Raw genomic sequence first — 22,714 nt, 5'->3', positions numbered from 1 at the left:
TGGTTAAGAATCTGCCTGCCAAGGCAGGGGACATGGGTTCGATCCCTGGTCCGGGAAGATCCCACATGCTGTGGAGCAGCTAAGCCCGCGTGCCACAACTACTGAGCCCGCATGCCACAACTACTGAAGCTTGCACACCTAGAGCCCGTGCTCCGCAACAAGAGAAGCCACCGCAATGAGAAGCCCACGCACCACAACGAAGAGTAGCCCCCACTCACCACAACTAGAGAAAGCCCGCACGCAGCAACAAAGATCCAATGCAGCCAAAAATTTAAAAATAATAAAAAATAAATAAATAAATGAATAAGTAAATAAATAAATATTTGAAAAAACTTATTTGAAAAGATAATTCTGCTTAAGTACTTTTAAAAACGAAGCACCAGCATGATGGAAATTTCAACGCCTTTAATTTAATGTGACTATCTTGCCTTCTTTCCACATAAATCTGATATGTATGTTAACCTGTCTTGGCAGCAGAATATCTGAAAATATTTGGGTTTTGCTTGATGAGCTTGGGGATAATCTATTTCTTTTTAGAAACTAAATGCTCATTAATACATTTTCCAACTTGAGAATCAAGTATTTCCCCAAAGTTTACATTTAAGTCAAGTGTTTGAAACTTGAAACACATTTTCCCACAGAAATGTTGTTACAAACAGTGGTTAATTCCCAGGCCAGCCAGGTGAAGCTCATTAAACTCATAATAAGCAAAATAGACATCTTCAGTGAAAACAGTGTAAAACTACATTATGAAAAAAACTTGCCTTTCAAATTCAAAAGATAAATTTAAACATGCAATTTAAATTTATTCTAATCAAATCCATCACCCAGTGTCTGAGCCAAGGGCTTTCTTTGGGCCTCTTTGCAACACTGCAAATGAGGAGGGGGCGGAAGATGGAGGGTGTTAAACTGGGGTGAGTGGGAGATGGAAAAACCATAAGCACAGTCTGCGAAGGCAAGTGTGCGCTTTTGACCCAGATTGGGTGGGCAGGTTTCTACTTTGATTTCTGAGGATACAATGAAGTTGGTACCCCAAAGGACAGAGAAAGGGATAGAAAGGGGACTTTGTCTTCTCCTAATCCTAAATCTTTAATGTGCTACTATGCAGAAGGTGCGTAATAGTCTATGGGCAGCTGGTAAGGATGAATGACCAGTTGGCTAACTCTTCAAGCTGGTGGGACTTGAGTACATGGATGGACAGCAGTAGGCATTGGACCAGCACTCCTCACGACAGTATGCTACCGAGCAGAGGACCAAGAAAGAAAGTGGATTCACATAGGAGATCTGCAGAAATGCTGACAGGGTGTGAAGAGGACTTAAATTCCCAACAGGAAGGCTCAGAAGAGGAAACAAAGGTAAGTGGAAGAAATGAAGTTTCTTGCAGTGATACCAGCCAAAATATCAGACCCAGCTGCGGTCAGGATTTCTATAGCACAGCGAGGCCTACGTTTGATGTATTTCAGGTTTGTCTATCCTGATTTGGAGACACACTATACCGTTTGTTAAAATAAAGATACATTGTACCACAAAAAGAACTATAAGAACTTTTCAGAAGCATAATTAAAAAGCAAACATTTTTATCAAGTATTTCTTAAAAACAATAATACATATTTTCTTATAATGCATTATGGATTTGAAAAAAATTTTTTTAACTGCTCTTCCTCTCCCTCTCCAGATACCCTCTCCATCAACGCTTACAACATGGTAAACATCTTTCCTTAATTTTCCTAATTTTCCATTAAGAATTCAAATATATATTGAGTGCATTTTTCAGTTTTATGAAACAACAATATGTGTTGATAATAGCAAATGTATTGTTACTACATATTGATAACGGCAGGTATATGATATGCTGTAACATAGATATGATGAATTTATTCAACCATTTCTTTATTGACAGTCACTGCTCCCTTTATTTTACTTTTCACCGCTTGGGGAAATGCTGCAATAAAAATCTTCATACAAATATCTTGTGTTATTCAAGTTTATGCTCACTTGCTGTTGTTAACAAACACTCTAAGCTTACCACAAGAGTTTGTTTCTAGCTCACATCACTGTCTGGTGCAAGTCAGGCTGTTACTATGAGTTTGCCTCCGATCGTGATTCCAGGGCTCCATCTTATGGTTTCCCTATCTCAGATTTCTTCGTTTCCAGCAGTCAACACGGGAGAGAGCTTGGAAGACAAGGAAAGGTTTATGACAAAGACTGGATGTATGTTAGGACACTTCTGCCCAGATTCCACTGGCTACAACCCAATCATGAGGTCCCAACCTAATTGCAAGGAAGGCTGGGAAATGCAATCTTCCTGTGTGCCCTAACAGGAACTGGATGAACATTTAGTCAATTTTGCAAATATTTTTATATACAGTAAGTCCCTACATATGAACGAGTTCCGTCCCGAGAGCGCATTCATTAAGTCCAATTTGTTTGTAAGTCCAACAAAGTTAGCCTAGGTACCCAACTAACACAGTCGGCTATATAGTACTGTACTATAATAGGTTTATAATACTTTTCACACAAATAACATAAAACACAAAAATAAAACATTTTTAATCTTACAGTACAGTACCTTGAAAAATACAGTAGTACAGTACAACAGCGGGCATACAGGGGCTGGCATCGAGGGAACAGGCAAGAAGAGTTACTGACTGGAGGAGGGAGAGGAGGTGGGAGGTGGTAGAGCTGAAGGATCGTCAGCAACAGGAGACGGAGGGCGAGCTGCAATTTCACTCACACCTGACACTGATGGCACAGGTTCTGGCTCCTTGCTGGATTCAATTCTATCGACCCTCTTGAAAAAATGATCCAGTGATGTCTGGGTAGTAGCTACTTTTTTTCTCGTCATAGATGACATCCTGGGCTTGAAATAAAGATACTGTACTACTGTACTCTATACAGTACTGTAAAGTACACAAAAGCACACTTGCAGAGGATGTATGCACGTGACAACGTACACCAGACATGTGAACTAACTTACGTGACTGGACATGCGAATGCATGTTCGCATCTTTGAAAGTTCACAGCTTGAAGGTTCGTATGTAGGGGCCTTACTGTATTGGTGGCTTTACTCCAAAGGATATATTCCTGGACTGAAATTTCTGGGCTGTGAAATTCTATATAATGTGTGTATGTCTATCACTTCACAAAAAAGGCCATGACAACTCCTGTTTCTGTCAGCAGAGTAGGAATATTCAGCACCTTTCTTGCTTTTCTAAATCTCCCTTCCAAAGGTACTAAAAGACTAGAAACTCCACTGACCAGATTCCTGTGTCAACAGGGTCCTGGTTTAACTTCCACCAATGAGAGGCACTCTCCCTGAAACTAGAAAAGGTGAAGAAAGCAGGCAGCCTTTATTCCATTCTAACATGTTGACACTTGGCAGAAATGGCCTGTAGTTGCTTCCAGGTGGAACCCTGCATTCTGCAGAGATTACTGGCAGGGGCTTTCCCTGAAGTTCCTGCATTACCGGATTTTCTAAACGCCAGCAATGATTTCTCCTGACTTGTTCTCTCAGTCTTTCTGACAGTTTAGTGAACATCTCATTTCTTGTATAAAACCTCTTCCTACTTGAAATACTTAAAGCAATTTGTTTCCAGACTAAGTACTAACCTACACATCAACCTAGCATTTGTCTTTTATCTTTGTTTATGACCCATTTTTTCCCACATATAATTTTTTAATTCTTACATTTCAAATATATTTGTTTTATGTTATAGCTGTGGTGTTGCTGCTTCCCAAGCCTTAGTTAACATATTCTATAAAACGTCTAATTTCTATCTTTTATAGTTAAATCATTAATTCATCTGGAACTTACTTTTGCATGTGTTGAGACTGCTAGTATCATTTATTAAATCAATCCTGTTTTCTCATCCAACTGAAATATCATCTTTGTCCCAAATATCTTGATCTATTTCTAGGCCACCTAGTCTATTCCAGTGATCTGTTTATTTTCCTGAGCAATGCCATACAGTGTTGATTGCTGTGGTTTTATAAAATATTTTAACAACTGTTTTATAAATCTAAATTCAAAAGAGACCATCTAACACAATAACTTGTGTTACCAGGTTAACTCAGTTGTACATAAACTCATAATAAAATTTGAGTATAATTTTATTATACTCGAATTTTTTAATTATAATTTTTTAATTATAATTTTATTATACTCAAATTTAATATACTCAAATTTAAATAAACATAATAAAACTCATAATAAAATTTGAGTATAATTTTATTATACTCAAATTTAAATAAACATAATAAAACATAATAAAACTCATAAAAACAAAATATGTCTATGCACATATTTGAACTTTCTACAAATATTAATAACAGAAACATCTGAATACTTGGCTAAAATAAGGGAGCAATGACCAATCCTAACCTGATTCCAAATGTTGGAGAAGGAGCAGCCTCACTCTTCTGACTGCTTTCATAAGTTAATGTTATAAAATTGAATTTGTAAAGTAACATTATCCTAATCAAATACTACTTTTGTCATTCATATATACTTTATATATAAGACTATAAAGGACTCTATGTAAGAGTTTGTTTAGAGAGGTGGAGTCAAGATGACTGTGTGGGAAGACGAAGAGTTAGCGTCTCCCCACAACTAGGGCACCTGCCGACCGCTGGTGGGGGACTCTGATGCCCAAGAAGACGCGAGGAACCCCAAAGTGAACTGGTAGGATGAAGGGGGACTGCGGGGGGAGGAGAAGTGGACGCCAGACAGGATGGGCACCCCTGAAGCTGGGGAGATCAGGAGAGGAGTGGAGAGGTTGATTGCCCCGCCCACTTGGACCAGGGGAGCCTGCTGAGCTCCCAGGCTGGTCCTCTGCCCTCCAAGGTCCCCCCCCACAACCGAATTGGTCCTGGGGGCATAGAAGGGAGGCTGGGGAGATCAGGAGAGGCAGGAGGCATGGGCTCTTGCAGGCTGGAGGAGCGGGAGAGGAGAGGAGGGCGTCTGCCCCGCCCACTCAAGCCCAGGAAGCCTGCTGGGCTCCCAGGTGAGGTCCCCTGGCCTCTGAGACCAGGGCTGGGGGGCACTCCTGGGCCCCTTCTGTTCCTTGAGCCTAAGCCCCACCCCCCATAGCCCCCAGGGCCTTTTCCAGCCCTGTGGGTCCTGAGCATTGGCCCCACCCATCACCCAAACCTCGCCCTTGCTTAGGCCCCACCCTCCACAGCCAAGGCCTCCCCCCACTTCTTTTTTCTTTTCTTTTCCCTCCTCCTCTCTTTTACTATTGTGGTACTGACATACCTTCTGATTGTTGATTCATATTTTTATATTCTTCCTAACATATCTGTTAGTTTCCCAGTCTAATTTTATTTTTTACTTCGTTACTGTTCTTTTTTTTTTTTTTTTTTTTCTTTTCTTTTTTCCACCCCATGCACATTGAGGGATCTTGGTTCACGAGCCAGGGGGTTGGGCCAAAGCTCCTGCAATGGGAGCTCCAAGTCTGAACCACTGGACTAACAGAAAGACCCCAGGGAATATTCAACGGAGTGAGGTCTCACGGAGTTCCTCATCTCAGCACCAAGACCCAGCTCTACCCAACAGCCTAAAAATTCCAGTGTTGGAAGCCTCAGGTCAAACAACCAGTAAGACAGGAACACAATCCCACTCATAAAAAAAAAAAAAAAAATAAGACAGCAAAATAATATGTCACAGATGAAGGAGCAAGGTAAAAACCTACAAGACCAAATAAATGAACAGGAAATAGGCAATCTACCTGAAAAAGAATTCAGAGTAATGATAGTAAGATGGTCCAGAATCTCGGAAACAGAATGGAGGCACAGATTGAGAACACAGAAGAAATGTTTAACAAAGATCTAGAAGAACTAAAGGACAAACAAACAGATGAACAGCACAATAACTGAAATAAAAATACACTAGAAGGAATCAATAACAGAGTAACTGAGGCAGAAGAACAAATAAATGAGCTGGAAGACAAAACGGTGGAAATAACTGCCAAGGAGCAGAATAAAGAAAAAAGAATGAAAAGAATTGAAGACAATCTCAGAGACCTCTGGGACAACACTAAACGCATCAACATTCAAATTATAGGGGTCCCAGAAGAAGAAGAGAAAAAGAAAGGGTCTAAGAAAATATTTGAAGAGATTATAGTCGAAAACTTCCCTAACATGGGAAAGGAAATAGTCATCCAAGTCCAGGAAAAAGAGACTCCCATACAGGATAAACCCTAGGAAAAACACACCAGGATACATATTAATCAAACTAACAAAAATTAAATTCAAGAAAAAAATATTAAAAGCAGCAAGGGAAAAACAAAACTAACATACAAAGCAATCCCCATAAGGTTATCAGCTGATTTTTCAGCAGAAACTCTGCAGGCCAGAAGGGAGTGGCAGAATATACTTAAAGTGATGAAAGAGAAACCTACAACCAAGATTACTCTACCCAGCAAAGATCTCATTCAGTTTCGATGGAGAAGTCAAAAGCTTTTCAGACAAGCAAAAGCTAAGAGAATTCAGCACCACAAAACCAGCTTTACAACAAATGGTAAAGAAACTTCTCTAGGCAGGAAATGCAAGAAAAGAAAAGGACCCACAAAAACAAACCCAAAACAATTAAGAAAATGGTAATAGGAACATACATATCGATAATAACCTTGAATGTAAATGGATTAAATGCCCCAACCAAAAGACACAGACTGGCTGAATGGATACAAAAAAAGAACTCTATATATGCTGTCTACAAGAGACCCACTTCAGACCTTGGAACACATACAGACTGAAAGTGAAGGGATGGAAAAAGACATTCCATGCAAATGGAAATCAAAAGAAAGCTGGAGTAGCAACACTCGTATCAGATAAAATAGACTTTAAAATAAAGACTGTTGGGGCTTCCTTGGTGGAACAGTGGTTAAAAATCCACCTGCCAATGCAGAGGACATGGGTTCGAGCCCTGGTCCGGGAAGATCCCACATGCTGTGGAGAAATTAAGCCCGTGCGCCACAACTGCTGAGCCCGAGTGCCACAACTACTGAAGCCTGAGCGCCTAGAGCCTGGGCTCTGCAACAAGAGAAGCCACCGCAACAAGAAGCCCACACAACGAAGAGGAGCCCCCGCTCACCGCAACTAGAGAAAAGCCCACGTGCAGCAACGAAGACCCACCACAGCCAAAAATAAAATAAATAATTTTTTTTAAAGTAATAAATAAATAAATAAGCTACAAGGATACATTGTACAGCACAGCACAAGGAATATAGCCAATACTTTATAATAACCATAAATGGAGTATAATCTCTAAAAAGTTTGAATTACCATGTTGTACATCTGAAACTAATATAATATTGTAAATCAACTATACATCAATAAAAAAATGAATGCCAAAAAGGAAGAGTTTGTTTATAAAATGGGTAACATTACCAGTAATTTTTAAAACTATTGGTCTAATACATAAACTTGTGCTGCTTTTAATATCATTCAACTGTTTGTCTGATTTATTTTTCATTAAGATATAATTCACATACCACAGAGTTCTTCACCCTTTAAAGTTTCCAATTCAGTTGCTCTTAGTATATTCACAAAGTGTGCAGCGATCACCACTTTGTAATTCCTGTTTGTCTGATTTTCTTTTTTATTATTTAAAAAAATGGAAAATCAAAAGTATAATTTTCATTCAATAAATATCATTTGATCCTTAGGCAGTTTTGTTGCAGAAAGTAAAGTTCATGATTTTAGAATGATGGTAGCAATTCATCAACAAAGTAATCAGTTTTCACACAGTTTCAATAACTGCAGCAATTTCCTTGAACTGTCTGTAGAAATTCTGGAGAGAAAGGGGAAAAACAATATTAATTTTGCTTTTAGAGGCTATTTAAGTAGTTCTTTTAATTATATCTAACCAGCAGAGGCTCTAGAACATATTAAGTTTGCATTTTAATGTTACTTCCTCAACTATTATTATTCGAAAGTTACTATAAGAAACAAACAGGTGTAATTTGGTGCAAGCAAAAATACTACTGTAGAGTTGGATAATTAGCTCATAAATAAGCTTTTTAAAAGCATCCAACAAAGTTCTTTGAGATCACAACAGAAAGATTTATTAAATGCCCAGCACTGTTCTCAACAATGAAGACTTTAAAAAAAATGACAGATTGGTTCCCAGGCTCTGAACCACTTTTAATACAGTGAAAGACTGCATTTCAGGGTGATAGGGGCTGTCTTGTCAGTTATACTAAGAGGGACCCAACACTGACAGCAGCTTACATGGTAGAAGCTTATTTCTCTTTCAATTAAAAACTAAGCTGGTATGGTAGTTCTCCTGTAGAAGTCATCAGATAAAACATCAGATAAAAAAGGGATCAAATTCTGTTTTCCTTTCTTATTCTCTACTTGCTGAGAAGTAGGAAGCAAATTTGATATACTCTAATGATTCACATCCTTGTATTTTCCCTCTTCTTTGGACTTAATTCTCTATTTTGCTACTTAAAAGAGTATCTGTATTTTGTTTTAACTCATATGTAAGTTTATTATGGAACGAAGAAGGAAGTAACCATTTCTTAAAAAATATATACTCATGATCATAATTTCAGCTACTAGAAAGATAAAAGTCAAAAGCTCAAAGAATGCTCCTTGGTGCTCAGTCCTATAATGTGACTAACAGGCTGTTTGCCTGGTTAGCTGTAAGCCACGTAAGAACTACCTCTAAAAGAGTTGCCCCATTTGTGATCTTTTTACTATGAGAAAAAAATTTTAAGAGGTGGAATCAGGGAGCACAAATGTGGCAAAGAAAAATAAGAATTAGGCCAGTATTATGAATTACAAAAGGACTGAAACCTATATTCCTTTTTGAAGTAGATTTGGTCTTTATGTTCAGTTGCAAGCTACTCACATATCACAATACACTACACTTATTTCCTTCCAACCAAGTCCTAATTTGCTTCCAAGACACCATTTAGCATTAAAAATAATGAATCTGTGACCCTTTTTTTGTTCTACAGCAGACACAGCTGTTCTAAAAATAGGAATCAAAAGGTGAGAACATCCTTAAAATGTAACTTGTAAAACAGAACTACAATATAACCCACAAATCTCACTTCTGGGTATATATCCAAAGGAAATAAAATCACTACCTCAAAAAGTTATCTGCACTCCCACATTCAGTGCAGCATTACTCACAATAGCAAGGTATGGAAACAACCCAAGTGTCTGTTGACAGATGAATGGATAAAGAAAATGTGGTGGAAAAAAAAAAAAAAAAAGAAAATGTGGTGTGTATATATACACAACAGTATACTATTCATCCTTTAAAAAGAAGGAAATCCTGCTATTTTTGACAACATGGGTGAACCTGGAGGACATTATGCTAAGTAAAATAAGCCAGACACAGAAAGACAATACTGCATGATCTCACTTATATGTGGAATCTAAAAAAATTGGAATTCATGGTAACAGAGAGTATGCTATAAGAAATAATTCATATCTGTTCACTCACCAAAGGGATCAAAACAAACAAAAACAAAACTCTAAGGCCAGTTAAACTAGCCAAAGACAAAGCATTTCCCTGTATGTACATTGAAAAGAAAATGATTTCTCATCCACCCCCTTTCTTCCTTTCTTGCTTACAGATAAGAGGTATAATAATAATATATATAATATTGGATACGAAAAAAAAAATAATATATATAACATGATTCTATAAATAAACTATTGAGTTACTCTAATCCCCAGCAGATAAAATTACCCATCAAGTACTAGTGGTCTGATCTACATTTTGTAAACATTATTAGTCAGAAAATTCAGGGTCAATACTGCTCAAAGGTAAGATTTATTTAGCTTAATCACTCTTGAATATTAAGCCTAAGAAGAATAAAACAGTTAAATGCAAAGTAAATATCCTGCTAGAAAAGATGCAAATTTCTTAAACACACTCACAGATGAGTTCTTGAAAGTGATGGAGTGTCAGTATACAAATTCAGCATATTATATTGAAAATATTGAAAATAATTTATCAAATTCCCAAATAAAGTAAATCCAGATCTTTTGCATGTAAAGCACATCAAAACAATTGCAAATAAAAACAGTTAAAATTTTCTCTTAAAGAAGATTTTATGCATCTTTTTAAGCAGTAATTACAGAACAATGGCTAAACTGAATGAGTTTTATCACAAACCTGAAACTGTGGAATTGTCATTTCGAAGGACTTGTTCTTTACTTGGCCTGAATGATCTGCCACTTTGAGCATCACTGCAACGTAAGGATACTTAAGTGATCTGCAGCTGTCTGAGCTCACAGCCATACCCAGCTTCCACTGAAAATCTATTAGCTGTAATGAAACAGTACACAATACACCAGTTATAATATTGCCCTGAATGAAGATATTTATTCAATTTTACTGCTCTCATATTCAAGTTTTAATTTCAAGGCCAGTCAGAATAAAAGAAAATATCTTCATTTTAATATTGTTAGGGGGATATAATAATCAAATGAACACAGAGAGAGGCAATAAGAGATATAAACAGGGTTGGAAAACAACACTGTCATAATTACAAAAGGGAAAAAACAAAAGTCTCCACCTGATGTGTTATGGAGGTAGATGTGGCAGTACTAGTTTTCTTTTCATTTTGCTCCTGTACTTAAGGGGACTCCAAACGTTTTGGACCATCTCTTATCTCATTTTCCTGTTCCACATATGCCTTGCCCCATTCCACAACCCAAAAGTCCTAAAATGGAAGATGAGTTATATACCATCTTCATATTTGATTGAGGCATACATGGGACCATACCAGTTTCTTTCCTCACCACAGTCCTTGACATGAAACCTTACACTATTGGGGAAGGTGGTTTTAGATTTCATCACTGTTGATGATGGATACCTGCCACGTGATGTGCTATGCAGTTTACATGTATTTAATGCCTCACTGAATCATCATAACATTATAGGCTATTATTTCCATTTTGCAGGTGACAAAACTGAATTTCAGAGAGCTTACGTAATATGCACAAAGTCATGCATTTCTGGACTCATAACTGAAACCAAACTCTGTTTGACTCCAATGATTACATGCTTATTGACTCCTGGTTGCCTCAATACCTTCTAGCTAATTCTTTTCAATGATTGTTCAGTGTTGCCATGGCATAAAACAGGACTGGATAAATGCAACCCTTAATACTGAGTTTAAAAACATAAGACAATAAATGGAGGAATTTTGTGTCTTGTTCCCAAAGCTTCGAAAGATATGTAGTACCTAGCAGGCACTCACAAAAAATACCTGTCTATTGACTGATACCTTTTGCTACCAAATGAATGCTTACTGGGCAAATAGCTTTACATATTAATAAAAAAATTTTTATAAAAGGTGGGATTAGTGTAAGGACCAAAATTTCCTCCTGTCTTCATACTGGCATTAGACGAACCAGCTACAGCATGAAGGGCAGGCTGGTCCCGACAAAAGGTTAACATCTTTGATAAGTAAAAAGACTGTACAGGTACTTCTTAAAGTTTCCCATACAAAAATAGAGAAAGGATAGTAGGTTAATAAGAAAAGAACTACAAACAGCTAATAAGCATATGGAAAGGAAACAGGGAAATGCAAATTTAAAACACAAAGAGATACCACTACACACCTACCAAAATGGCAAAATTTTAAGTCTGATGATTCTAAAACTGGCAAGAAAGGATGTATCACAGTGCTGCTGATGGAAGTCTAAATTGGGTCAATCTTTCGGAAAATTGGCTTTACTTAAACTGCAGTTACGCATATCCAGTGATCCGGTGATTCAATTATTAGGGATATAACCTAGAAAAACAGTATACTTGGGGCTTCCCTGGTGGCACAGTAGTTAAGAATCTACCTGCCAATACAGGGGACAGGGATTCGAGCCCTGGTCCGGGAGGATCCCACATGCCACAGAGCAACTAAGCCCGTGCGCCATTAACTACTGAGCCTGTGCTCTAGAGCCTGCGTGCCACAACTACTGAAGCCCGTGCACCTAGAGCCCGTGCTCTGAAACAAGAGAAGCCACTGCATTGAGAAGCCCGCGCACCACAATGAAGAGTAGCCCCTGTTGCAGCAACTAGAGAAAGCCTATGTGCACCAACGAAGACCGAACACAGTCAAAATAAATAAATTTATTTTAAAAAGTTAAAAAAAAAAAAAAGAATCCACCTGCCAGTGCAGGGGACATGGGTTCGAGCCTTGATCGGGGAAGATCCCACATGTCGCTGAGCAACTAAGCCTGTGCGCCACAACTACTGAGCCCATGTGCCACAACTACTAAAGCCCACCGGCCTAGAGCCTGTGCTCCGCAACAACAAAAGCCACTGCAATGAGAAGCCCACCCACCACAACGAAGAGTAGCCCCTGCTCGCCGCAACTAAAGGAAGCCCTTGCGCAGCAATGAACACCCAAAGCTGCCAAAAATAAAATAAATATTTTAAAAAAGGAAAAACAGGATGCTTATGTGAGAATGTTCCTAGCAGCTATATTCAAAATAGCCCTAACCTATAAACAACCCAGATGTTCATCAGTAATAAAATGGACAAATGAAATGCTGTACAGCAATGAAAATGAACTTCAGCTACACTTAACACCAAAAATCCTGAAAGAAACAAGTCAAAAAGTTATGTGATTCCATGCACTTAAACTTGAGAAACAGGAAATATAATACTGTTTAGTGATGCATACACAGATGGCAAAACTATAAAAAGAAGCAAGAATATGACTATCACAAAAGGATAATTATTACCTCTAGGGAGGAGGGCGGGAGATATATGATTGGGAAGGGGCATGTGGTGGGCTTCTGGGGTACTGGTAATGTTCGATTTCTTGAGTTTTGATTGTAGTGACACAGATGTTCACCTTTAAAGTACCCATTTTTTTGGTAACTATTTGAGGGGATGGAGGTTAACTAGATGTACTGTGGTAATCATTTTGCAGTATATGTATGTCAAGTCATTATGCAGAGCTGTATTTCAATTATATCTCAATAAAACTGGAAAAAGTAAAATTATTCATTAAACAGTCCAAATGTTCTGCACGTTTTGGTATAGATGTTATCTTGCACATATAGCAGGGGGAGGGGAGGATATGTTAGTGAGCTCCACATTTCTGGTTGAAAGGAAAAATTTATTTAGGGTAGGTGATCAAAGGAAAGCTTCAGAGGAGACAGAGCTCAGTTTTGAAGAATAACAGAACTGAAATTGAGAGGAAAAAATTTGTTTTATTTATATATTCCATAAATACACACCTAGCAAAGAATAAGTGCTTAATAAATATTAAGCTGAACCAACTAGAGATAAAAGTAGTTCATATCTGGCTGAGGGATAGAGCACACTGTCTCAAAGTGAAAGGCTCTTATAAGGAAGTATGGAAAATAAGGCTGACAAGAGATCAAGAATCAAGAGGCCAGTAATTTTTTGCAAATTGTACAAGTTTTCAGAATACTCTCATTTACAGTTGACCCTTAAACGATGTGGGTTTGAACTGCAGGGATCCACTTATACACAGATACTTTTCAATAGTAAATACTACAGTACTACACGGTCTGCAGTTGGTTGAATCCACATGTATGCAGAGGAACCTAGGATATGTGACAAGTAGGATGAAGCTGATCCTGTGAAGAATGGATCACTAGGTCTTGATGATCATCTACAGTTAAGGGAGGTATCAAAGACAACTATAAAATTTTGAGCCCAGATGACTGGGAGAATATATCATATATGAATCAGGACTTTTTACATTTTAAGCCCAAAAGTATTATCAAGAAGTGATAATTAACCTATATGAGAAAAGAATCTAAAAAAGAATGAATATATGTATAACTGAATCACTTTGCCGTACACCTGAAACTAACACAACATTGTAACTTAATTATACTCCAATAAAATTTTTTAAAAAGTGATAAGGAATATCTAAATAGGAATGTTCAATAAGTGGATAAAAATTCAAGAACAGAATTCATGGGAGTTCATGATTAGAGATAGTTTTATATCAGTTCAATGGTGATATTCAAGAAAGTAACTTAACACTTTTTAAACATATTTGCCCCATACAACTCCTTGATGCAAGAAGTTCCATTTTTACTGTCCATAGTAAAATGGGAGATAAAACATTGCTTATTTGACTCTAAAAGTATGAAATAAAACTCTGGATTATCCAGAACATTTTAAGCAGAAAAGCAATTAAGGAACACAATGTTGGAATTCACTGACCATTACAATGGTGAAACTGGAAGGTGGGGAAATTGGGAGAGCTGCCATTTACTGTGCAAAGCTGGTATTCATGAGTACAAGAGCTGGGATTAGGGTTATGGGATAAGAATTTCCCAAATTCTGAACTGAACATTTAAATGCAAATTATCAATAAAAGCAAACCTTCTAATAAGTGTGACTGAGCCTTAAATAGGAATTAACTACAGAGGAGATTTTAAAAAGAATAAAAAAAGAAAAAACAAAAAAATCAGAACAGGGCGAACATCACTATGGAGAATATTAAGAATGAAGTAAGAATGAAGTAGCCTCAAAATTCTTGTAGAATTAAGCAAATGATTTAAAAAGAAAAATGTACAGAGAAAAAAAGCTAGTAGTAAAAAAAATATAGGAATAACCAGAAGTAAAATGAATACAAAGAAGAAAAATAATCAGAAAGCAAATATAGATTAAGAGGTAAACAAAGAAATTAGCTGTAGTCTGTCACACTAAAAATAGTTGATATGGTGGCTGAAGTTACTGTTAACATAAAAACATCACTATAAAAACCGTGTACAGGGGCTTCCCTGGTGGCGCAGTGGTTGAGAGTCCGTCTGCCGATGCAGGGGACACGCATTCGTGCCCCGGTCCAGGAAGATCCCACATGCCACGGAGCAGCTGGGCCCGTGAGCCATGGCGGCCGCTGAGCCTGCGCGTCCGGAGCCTGTGCTCCACAGCAGGAGAGGCCACAGCAGTGAGAGGCCCGCGTACCGCAGAAAAAAAAAAAAAAACTGTCTACAAAGAAAAAAATTTTTAAAACCATTTCAGTTTAAATTTAATGTTTATTTTTCAAAACATAACAGGAGAAAATTTAAAAAATAATCGTGTAAAACTGCATCATCTTAAAAACTATGTTCATATTCCTGTGTCCCCGTTTCTAGTCTTTGTATGCAATTTTTATAGCTACAGTCACAAAATACACACTTTTATGTTCTCTCCTTTTTTAAATGAAAGTTTTCAAATGGAAAGAATGTTAAGCATTCTGCACATATTAATCTCTCCCAAAGTACTACAAGGAAAAGACTGATTAAACTCATCCAAGGATACAACACTAATAGAGCTGGTATTCAAACCCAAATTTGTCTGATTCCATATTCCATGCCTTTTTCATTATACCTAGCTGCAACATGACTACCATTCAGAATTAAACCAAGTCCTAATAGGTCAAGAAAGTAGACAGGTCTGGGACAGGGCAAGCGTGTTTGGCATCTCCTAAATGCTAGGCCTGAACTGTCCAGTATAGTAGCCACTAGCCAACTGTGACTATTTAAATTAATTTAAAATGAATAAAAGATTCAGTTCCTCAGTTGGACTAGCCACGTACAAAGTGCTCAAGAGCCATGTGTGGCTACTGCTACCATACTGGATAGCGCCAACAGAGAACATTTCCATCATCGTAGGAAGTTCTATTGGACAGTGCTGTGCTAAACTCTGTGCTTCGTACTTTGTATCTGCAGATATTGATTATGGCATGAGTTATTAGCAAATTTTACTTGAAAATTCATATTAGTTCTAGCCTAAGTGGACAACTTTTGCTAAGTCATTAGCCTTTCTCATCTTGCTTAACGGCACCTTCATCCATGCTTTGATTTTCTTCATAGCACTTAACGGTTTCTAAAATTATGTTAACTTATTCATCCCCTGTGTCCCCAAGGAAATGGCATTATGAATCCAGTTACTACTGAATCTATTACAACATTATCTGATAGAAAGTGAATATTCAAATAAGTATCTGTTGAACGGTTTAGAAGTTCTGGGGTATGTGGTAACTGGTCTCCAAAGATAGCCTCCAGCAATTAATTCCACCCGGCTCTGTAAGTACACGTCACTCTTCACATCAAGAAGTGGAGCTTATTTTCTCTCTGCACGAATCTGAGCTGTGCCTGTGATTGTTTTGACAAGTAGAATATGGCAGAAGAGGTGTTCTGGAATCTTTGAGCCTAGGCCTTAGGAGAACTGGAAGTGTGTCCTTCCTTCTTCATGGAATGCTGGCTCTTGGGACTCTCCTTGGAACCCAGCCACCATGATGTGAGCACCCACATGAAGGAGAACCGAGTCACGCCAATGATCAGCTCTAGCTCAGCTCATAGCCCAAGTCATGACTAGCATGTGAGTGAGCCCTCTTCACTTCCACCCAGCTAAGGCTCCTAGATGACTGAAGCCCCAGCTGACATGATAAGGAGTAGAAACCACCACCCAGCTAAGCCCAGTTAACCCAAAGACTCATGAGAGACAATTAAACAACTGTTTTAAGTCACTAAGTTTAGGTGGTTTGTTATGTGGTGACAGATAACTAAAACAGAGCAAACACAACTAGCTGAAAATAGCTTTGTTAATAAACTTATTACGATATACGATTTATCAAAAATGAATTCTCAAAACTATACAATCTGAACTATATTGGTTTATAGAAACTGTAGCAAATATAAATAATCAAAACAATGTTTCATATTTGGTTAGTGTTAATACCACCAGTAAAAATAATCCAGAGAACGAAAGCGTTTCCCATTAAACACAATCGCTACTAGTAAGTTCACAGTACTACTGCCATGCAACACAAAACAAGTATCAGCTTTCCTCAAAATGGTTTTTAATCCTCATTTCTTTTCTGATGACCCCCATTTTCTAAGTGACTCAGGTTTGAAACTTCAGTCAACTTTGATTTTTCTCTCTCCCTTACACAAAACACTTATGAATCGCTAGGTACTCAAGATTTTATTTCAGCCAATGCCACTTATTCCCTTCTTCCCAATCTCACTGTTACAGAGCCTTTTAAAAGGCTTGCCTTCAATTTTACTGCAGCCTCCTAATCAGTTTCTTGCCTAGAGTCTTCCTCAGTTCCAATCCACAGGATGGACTCTAAACACTACTTATAAACTTACCAAATCTAAACTTGTAATGTCTACTGCCTCAGGAACTAGTTAACCCTTCCCCTAGCACTTAAGTCATCTCACAGCATAGTCCCAAACAGCCTTCCCACTCGTGCTCAAGCTGGACCGCATCCTCTCTTTATTTTTATTTTTATTTTTTTTGCGGTACGCGGGCCTCTCACTGTTGTGGCCTCTCCCGTTGCAGAGCACAGGCTCCGGACGCGCAGGCTCAGCGGCCATGGCTCACGGGCCCAGCCGCTCCGCGGCATGTGGGATCTTCCCGGACCGGGGCACGAATCCGTGTCCCCTGCATCGGCAGGCGGACTCTCAACCACTGCGCCACCAGGGAAGCCCCGCATCCTCTCTTTAAATTATCTTTCAGTCTTCAAACCTTTGCTCATGCTGCTCACCCCTCTTGGAATACAACTCTCAAACACCTATTTAAAATTCAAAACTCCTCTCAAATTCTACTTGCTCTGTAAAGTCTTTCCTGGTTTACTCAACTTTTCTATGAATGGTCACGTCACTTCTTACACCCCAGCACTTAGAACATTCTGACTTGAACAGTAGTCATCTGTGGATCTGTCTCCCTCCCCCACCATCTACTAGACCGTAAACTCCCTGAGGGGAGTTCATACATCCTTACATGACTTGTAGCACCCAACAGGACACACAGAAGAACAAAAACAGACATACGTTTATGAACTATTACACAAACTGTACAAAAACTTAAGTCACTGTCTCATATACGGAAGAGGGAAAAGGGCACTAGATATTGTGCGTCAATATACATATTTCTGTTGATTTATACCATAAAACTGGCAAGCAGGAAAACAATAAAATGTGGCAACAACAGGAACAATCATTCATCTATGATAAGGAGTTCTAACTAGACATCTATAAAAAAGAACCATGAATTACTTCAAAACAGTGATTATCAGCATCAGAATGTGAAGTAATGAGTAACCTTAGACCTTCTGGTGCTGGACAAGGTAGCACGACAGTTTGTTAAATTTAACAAGTTCAGACTCTGAAGTTAGACAGACCTGAGTTTGAATCTCAGCTCTGCTACCTTCAACCCATGTGACTTTGGGCAAGTTACTATGTCTCTATGCCCCAATATTCAGTTAAATATTTACGAAACAATACTATGTTCTAGGCACTGGGACTATAAAAAATAAAACAAAGGGTTCCTGACCTCAGGAACTTACGTTCTAGTAGGGAAGACAGACAATAAGCAAATATATATACAGTGTCGTTGTACTAAGTGTTATAAAAAGAATTTTTTAAAATGCAGGTAAGGGGACAGAGTGACCAGGAAGGCTATTTAGATAGAGCCTGGGGGAGACCTCTGTGAGGAGGTAGGTTTTGAATAGAAAGACACCTAAGTAAAGTGAAGGAAAAAGCCACAAGAATAACTGGAGAAACGAGCATTCTGGACAGAGGGAGAAGCATGCCTGGCCTGCGCAGGGAACAGCAATGAGGCCCGCATGGCTGGAGTGGCGTGAGCTAGGAAGAGAGGTAAGAGACAAAGAAACACTTTCTGAAGGGCCTTTAGGTCAAGGAAAATACTTAAGACATTTTTCTAGTGAGACAGTACTCTCTTAAATGGCTTCGAGCAGGGAAAACACCTGGTCTAACTTAGACCACAAAAGTCTCCTCCAGATTGATGAACAGGGCATTAAGTTTAAGAAGGAAAACAAAAAGACTCAATTGGGAGACCATTACGGTATCTACACAAGAGGGTGGTGCTTGGGACTCAGGTGGCGGCAAGGCGAGGTAAATTTAGAGAATATTCTTAAAGGTAGAGAAAACAGTATTCTGATGGATTGTATGCGGGGTCTGCACTCTCACGGGAGGTGTGGTCCCAGTTAGCCTCGCTGATTCTTATATTGGTGAGAAATATTTAAAGAAAGAAAGAAGGTATTATAGCTCAAGGAATTTAAACTAGTGTTAGCCCTAAAAATTAGCTATATCTGGTACATTTAAAAAGCATATACTACAAACAGAAATGACTTACTGCTAGGTCAAGGCTTTTCTCCCCTACAAGACTGCTGAATACACATAATCATTTTATCTAGCAATATAATATTTAAAAAACACATCATGAACTATGAATAAAAAGGTTCAATTTAAGAGTTCCTGGAGGTAAAACTCACAAAAGTGTGAGGTCCCCCTAATGACTGGGGTGTAGGTGGGTGCCTGAGATTTTAACTCGGCCTTGTCCACGCTGAGCCTCCAGTAATTCATCAATTATGGTTTAGGTTTTCCTACCCCTAGCACTGGTTTTCACAGAGGTTTCTGTTCTGGTTAAGTTGTGCTTCTCTGTATTCACCTGTCTCTCCAATTTGGGAGACAGGAGCTTGCCCTGTGACCTCATTTTTCTGACTTATCCAAGAAGAACTGTTCATTTTTCAGTCTATTCAGCTTTTCATTTATTTTAAGGCACAGGTTGGGCTTTATAAGAAGGCGGCAGGAGGGTCAGAATCAGAGAAGGCAATAGGATGATGCTGGCAGAAAGAGAAGTGATGACAGAAGCAGAGGCTGGAAGGATGTGCTTTGAAGATGGAAGTAGATGCCATTGCTAAGGAACACAGGCAGCCTCTAGAAGCTGAAACAGACAAGGAAGCAGATTCTCCCTTAAAACCTCCAAAAGGAATACAGCCCTGCTGGCAACCTTGGCTTTAGTCCCACAAGACTAATTTTGGACTTCTGATCTCCAGCACTATAAGGATAAATTTGTGTTGTTTTAAACACACCTCCCCCTACACACACCCCCAAAAGGTTCAACTTTTAAAACCCTATAATCTAGTATAATTCAGTTTCAGGATACCTTACGCAAACATATGACTTAATGTAAGTATAATAAATGGATAAGATGATTTCTGAGACATTGAATCAAAGTTATTGAGCAGTAACTCAGATCAAAGCCAGATAGGGGGTTGACTACTATCTGAGTTTCCCCCTATCTCCCAGGAATCCTCAAAAACAACAGAAAAATCAGCTGGAGACAGATGTCACAGAGCAGTCAAAGGACATCTCTCAGCCCCCGTGTTCTCATTATTTATCTCAGCCCTTTCTTATACTTTGTGGTCCTGGGTAACTCCTATATTTCAAATACTCTAGTTTTAGTACTCTTCTTCTGGGAAGAGTTATAAGCTATTTGCCTAAAAGCAGTTTATTAGCTGAAACAGGACGGGAACACTCAGAACAAAGAGACAGTCCTAAGACATATTTAAAAAATCAAATTGTTATTCCAAGCATAAAAAAAACAGACACTGAAAGGTTAAAGAGGTAAACTCTCCCTCTTCCAGAAACTGCTTTTTAAAGACTTAAGAAAATGTTTGCGCAGCTATCTTTGGAAATTTTGATAATTTCTTCTCTATATATATTACATCCCCAAATACTATGTACCTAGTATCAAATCAACGGCGCTTAATCAAGGAAGAACAATATTTGGTCTGTACTCTTCGGGCTGGAGTGGGTGGGGAAGATTAAATTACAACGGCAGTGGCTACTACCTCAGAAGCCAAGTGGAAGGAGCAATGCAGGGTGGCGGGAGGAAAGGCACGGGCTCACGGACATGGGCCTTGGTTTGGGGTTGAGCTGGGGAAGGCTCACGGTGGCATCGTCCCGCGGCTGCCAGAGGCGGGCGGAGGACCAGGTGCAGCCGCCCGCCACTTGTCCAGCCGAGGCCGGCGGAGGCCGCGAGGGATGGCCACTCACTCACCTGGTTGGTGACCTGAAATGGAAGCAGAAAACACAATTTAGGGAACGATCTTTCTTGCTCCGGAGCCCACTGCCCCGGCTCCTTCCAGGCCAGGTCTTACCTTGGCCTTAGCATCCAGCTGTGGCTCGCTACACCCCTCCATAGCAGCGCCCCAGAACCCCACCACCCACTCAGGTGGAAGCTCCCGGGGCCACCACCCCTTCCGCTTCCTCTTCCCGCCCCTCGCGGCCCGTCGCACGCAGCGGACGTGGGGGGAGGAGGGCAGAAACATCTTTGTATACCTCATCCTTAATCTCAATTAGACATCAGTTTTATGGAGCCGATCAGTAACAACGGAAACACTGTAGGGGAAAAGGTCCGAAAACTGGCAGATACCTTGTGAAGGGAAGGATAGATTATCTTTTAGGTGCCGTCGCCCCCTACTTATGCCATGGACGTGGACTCTTCCTGCCTGCAGCGCCAGGCGCCCTTTGAGCGAGCGCAGACTTGTAGCTGCGCAGACTTGTTAGAAATTGATGCTAACCGAGTTTGAAAGCTGTGGGACAATCGCTCCCCCTTCCCCACAGATGTTTGTCCTGCGAGGGAGATGCCAATGGGACCTTTAGTTTTATGATTAGCTTCTGTCACTCGGATTCATTTCACTGGCCTAGCTTGGAGGTAGGGTGGGCATGCTTTTTGTTACGCTCCTTCGTGGAGGATAACACGAAGTGCTGGGAGCTTTATAGTCACATAAGCCTGAATCTAAAACCCTCTACCACTCAGCTGTACGCCTTGAGTAAAGGTAGACTTTCCGGAGATCGTCTTTCTAATTCGTAAAACTCAGGCTGTAGATATTTGTCTCACAAGGCTTTATGAAAGGTTCTGTGACATCCCATATGTAAAGCACATAGCAAAGTTCCTGAACATAGCGAGTATTCAATAAATACCAGCTCCTATCATCATCGTCATGATAGTCAATCCTCAAAAGAAGCCTATAAGTTATCTAGATCACAAATTATCTCCATTTTAAAGTTGAGGAAATGGAAATTCAGGAATGTTAAGCAATATCAGCTAACTAATAGATAAAACTTCAAACTCTGGTTTTAATGTACGGTCTGCAATCTAATTGCAGAGAACTCCAGAGGGGTTTAGCGCTCCCAGTGTACCTGCTGAAATCCTTTTCCAGCTGCCTTGTGCTAATTGAATGTTCTATTTATACTCCAGGCTACTGAAAAATATGGATGATTGTGTGTGTGTTTGTGTGTGTTGCAGGGGTGTTGGGGGAAGTAGATAGTGGTGGAAATCCACGGGCAGCCTGAGCAACGATGCAGAACGGAGAATAAGCATGATCACTGATGCTAGAATCATAGAGGTTTTAGAGCTTAAAGCAGAGTACGTACCACAGATTGTTAGATTTGGGGCCAAATTTGACGGACCTACATATTTAAAACAAAACACAGCAAGTAAGACAAACTCTATCAGAAACTGAATGGCAATGCATTTAGATAGGTTTTATGTGTTCCATATTGTCACTGTCCCACATTCTTCTTTCAGCTCACCTGGCCGAGTCACACATTCACCTGAAAGCTGCACGACATACTTTTTAACCTTTGGCTTAAGGGGAACTTACAGAGTCTCATTTAAAAAATGAGACCTAAATAGATTAAGGGCCTGGCTTATAGAAACACAACAATATTATGTTAGTCGTGATTTCTGATCAGGTGCAGACAATTTTTCATCCATACTGTGGACAGATGAGACCAAATTGTGTTACGTTTTGATGTGTCCTTTTTTTTTAAGTTAATTTTTATTTATTTATGTATTTATTTTTGGCTGTGTTGGGTCTTTGTTGCCACGCGCGGGGGGTGTCTCTAGTTGCTGTTAGTGGGGGCTCCTCTTCGTTGCGATGCGCGGACTTCTCAC

General features: G+C 39.3%; 1 protein-coding gene across 6 annotated transcripts; it reads right to left on the bottom strand.

Annotated features, from left to right (window-relative positions):
- Positions 1–890: 890 nt before the first annotated feature.
- On the bottom strand, positions 891–20,996 carry COMMD6 (COMM domain containing 6; the record flags this gene model as incomplete). 6 transcript variants are annotated; one of them, XM_082675878.1, is made up of 5 exons in its annotated part: positions 891–2,173; positions 7,491–7,789; positions 10,136–10,288; positions 20,704–20,824; positions 20,913–20,996. In XM_082675878.1, the coding sequence occupies 3 exons, from the start codon at positions 20,952–20,954 to the stop codon at positions 10,227–10,229; spliced, it is 225 nt and encodes a 74-aa protein (XP_082532004.1). In that variant the 3' UTR covers positions 891–2,173; positions 7,491–7,789; positions 10,136–10,226. The 6 variants fall into 6 exon arrangements, with proteins under 6 accessions (XP_082532004.1, XP_082532007.1, XP_082532003.1 ...); XM_082675881.1 differs by having other exon boundaries at positions 20,813–20,824; positions 20,913–20,954; XM_082675877.1 differs by lacking the exon at positions 891–2,173 and having other exon boundaries at positions 7,277–7,789.
- Positions 20,997–22,714: the final 1,718 nt, after the last annotated feature.

Source organism: Grampus griseus, assembly GCF_964374135.1.
Source record: "Grampus griseus genome assembly, chromosome: 18".
Lineage (NCBI taxonomy): Eukaryota > Metazoa > Chordata > Mammalia > Artiodactyla > Delphinidae > Grampus > Grampus griseus.
This window is presented reverse-complemented; position numbering and strand designations above follow the sequence as displayed.